Raw genomic sequence first — 3,084 nt, 5'->3', positions numbered from 1 at the left:
AATATGGTATTTTAAATTAGAAAATGTTTTTTTTACACAGCCGTAAACTTACACTCGAATTTCTGAAACCCTTAAAAGCTTTTATGGATGTAATTTATTGAGTTTATACATTACATCAATACGTATTTAAAAATATCATTAACTGGGGGAGAGAGGAGGAAGCTAAATGTTTTTAATAGACGATCTTTGTTCATTTTACTCCATACTCGGCAATGAAGCCCAATTGTGAAGGAGTGACTGGTCCATCATAAATAGACGAGCTTGGGTTTCATCCAGTTTGCGTTTGCTAGTCCTCAGGACAGGAAGCAGGCCGACAGCTCGTGAAGATGGAGCTCGGTCCAGACTCTGCTGCCCGTCTTGTAGACATATGACATCCGCAGTGTCACGGTGCGGGTTCCGCGCGCTCGGGGCATGAAGCGCCTGTGGACTGGGGTCGGACATGCTTGTAGCCGGCTGCTATTAGCTTAGCTCCTGCTTCTCTCGCTGCAGGAACAACGTCTGGCTGCTGGAGGCTCAGCTGATCCGCTGCAGAGCGACTGGATGATGCTGAGGCCTTAACTGTCAGCTCGGTGACGCTGCGCTCGCTCAACAAAATCAGCTGATGTCATCCATTGCTGGTACTTTATTTTATTCTGATTCAGCAGACAGAGGAGGCTTTATCTGCTGTGGATTCATGCGATGTTGAACTTGATCCAGGTTTTGATGTGTTTGTCTTGTCTTTGTCAGGGGCGGAGCTAGATGGGGGACCAGGGGCGGCCATGGCCACCCCTACCATTTATGTCCCTCTAATACAGATGGTGGCATCAGTAATACTCTCAAGTGGATAATTCAAAATCTTTTTATTTTTCATATATTAACAATTACTTGACGACAAAACCATTGTGGTATATTATGCACATCAATATAGTAACATTAAAGATGATGAGTACAGAATTAATGCTCTTTTCAGAACTAGATTTTGTGTTTTATGGGGTAAAGAGAAAATGATGTGTCTCTGCAAGTCATCTATGAATCTTAAGTGAAATCATAGATAAACAACAATTTTAATAAAACATATTAAATAATCATTTATTGTAGATATTAGTACTTGTTAATGTCAATTCTATGCAGAATGATTACTGATAAAAGTAGTTAAGTAATGACAATGGAGAAGATGTTCGCTCCAGAACTCAAACCTGAAAGAATTTTATCCACTATACCTTTTATCTAGAAAGCACAGATGTTTAAATATATTCATCTATTTGTTAGCAAAGGCTGTGGGAAAGTATAATTTGTTTTTATTTAGAAAATATGGATGTTTTGCTCGCTAATTTTTTGGTGCCTATCTAATTTTGCCCACCCCTCAGTGGTTATTGCCTGGCCACCCTTATAAAAATGTTCTGGCTACGCCTCTGGTCTTTGTTTGGAGCTTTTCATAAGTACTTGAATTTTGTTGCATTAACTGTCGTGAAAAAAATAGGAACTTTTAGTGTTTTGTTGTTTTTTTAAATATTATTTTGTATTTTGCATTAATAGCATCAGCATCAATATATTAATATATTGGTTTGTCCCTTGTGAGCTACTGTAGAAAGAAAGGCAAAGGGGTAAATATAAGGGTCTTTGCTGTATTTTAATAAAAATATCTAACATTAACTTAAAAGCAAACAGAAACAGGTCAACATGAAAACTTTTAAAATTCCCACGATGAGGGAATTTAAAAAGGACCCAATTGGCTGTCTAGCTAATTATGTGTGGACGCACATAAAATGAGAAATTAAAGCAAATTAAAATGTGGAGAATGTATCTATGCTTGGAGATCAACAGGCAATAATCCAAATATCTGTTAATGAGTCAAGCTATAAACTCAATAAATTACAAGGTCATATATAAAATATATGAAAATATATAAAAAAAAATATAACCACAGATGTCTGGGGGACTAGGGCTGGGTAAAAAAAAATCGATTTAATCGATTTTGAATTGATTCCTTTACATTTTTGCAAAACTTTTTCACTTTTCACAAACGAAACTGTCTCAAAAGTGCAAACTTTTGAGACAGTTTTGCTCAAACCTCAAGTTCAAACTGTCTGATTTACAAGTTTGCACTTTGTGTTTAATATGACAGGAAAAAATAAAATACATCAGTATTTAGAATCACAGTTGAACCACTTTCATTACTGTAAAAACATTGAATCAAAATTAATCGATTTAGAACTGTATGAATCAAATTCGAATCGATTCAGGACTTTGGTGAAAATACCCAGCCCTATGGGGGACGGTGATTGGCCTACATGTTATGAATGCTGGCGTACCATAAAGAATAAATTATGAGCAGTTTAGTTTGTGCCTTCAACTCGTTGCCCATTATTAAAAATTTTTTAATTTTCTCTACAATTTCAAACTTTTAGAAATATATTTCTGGAAAGACAGGATAAATTAATGAGATTAATTAAATTAATCTGAGATTAAAGTAGGAATTCTAAGAAAAAAGTCTGAGGTTAAATCAGAATTCTGACTTTTTTCCCATATTAAACTGAAATAATATTTAAATATCAGTTAACTTTTTTTTTCTTTTCTTTTTTCCAGTGGCCCTAATCCTCCTCCGTACAAAACAGATCCCAGTTCTGTTTTATTTTGCTACCAAAGAAATCTAATATTTCCAAGTACCCCCTTGCAGTACCCTCGCACACCACTAGGGGCTGGGAATGCCTGCTGCAGTGAGCGGAGCTGCAGTCAGAGCCGCTCTCACAGTGAACCGCTGCTTTTGGAGCAGCACCATTCTCCCTCGGATACTTAGCATCTTTTCATTTCCCTTTAAGAAAGAGAATCCAACCTTAAACAGAGGGGGTGGACTCAGATTTCAGCTTTCCTACAATTCAGCAATTGAGTTAATCCATTCTCGCTATTATGGCAGCCCCAACCCCTTTACAGGAGAACAGAAGAGCTCAGCTGTTCAGCCAGGCCAACAATTCCCTTTAACGACATCCCCTTTTCAGATACATAGACAGGTATTGGGTATTACAGGCTAACAAAAGAAGCCAGACCACCCCCATTTCAAACGGGTTCGTCCATTTCAGTTTGCATGTAGTCTAAGCAAAGACAAGG

At 37.2% G+C, this 3,084-nt stretch overlaps 1 protein-coding gene across 2 annotated transcripts in view; it reads left to right on the top strand.

Moving 5' to 3' along the window:
- The first annotated feature begins 263 nt into the window (after positions 1-263).
- LOC107098654 (homeodomain-interacting protein kinase 1-like) overlaps positions 264-3,084 on the top strand; it is a 24,893-nt gene continuing 22,072 nt past the window's right edge. The window contains exon 1 of one of the 2 annotated variants that reach the window (XM_015396428.1): positions 264-617. In XM_015396428.1, the coding sequence (XP_015251914.1) occupies positions 602-617 (16 nt within the window). In that variant the 5' untranslated portion in view covers positions 264-601. The remainder of the gene's footprint in view (positions 618-3,084) is intronic. The other variant, XM_015396427.1, reaches the window with a different exon arrangement.

This window comes from Cyprinodon variegatus, unplaced genomic scaffold, assembly GCF_000732505.1.
Source record: "Cyprinodon variegatus isolate N-32 unplaced genomic scaffold, C_variegatus-1.0 Scaffold797, whole genome shotgun sequence".
Taxonomy (NCBI): Eukaryota; Metazoa; Chordata; class Actinopteri; order Cyprinodontiformes; family Cyprinodontidae; genus Cyprinodon; species Cyprinodon variegatus.
The sequence above is the reverse complement of the archived record's forward strand: the minus strand, read 5'-3'. Positions and strand labels throughout refer to the sequence as shown.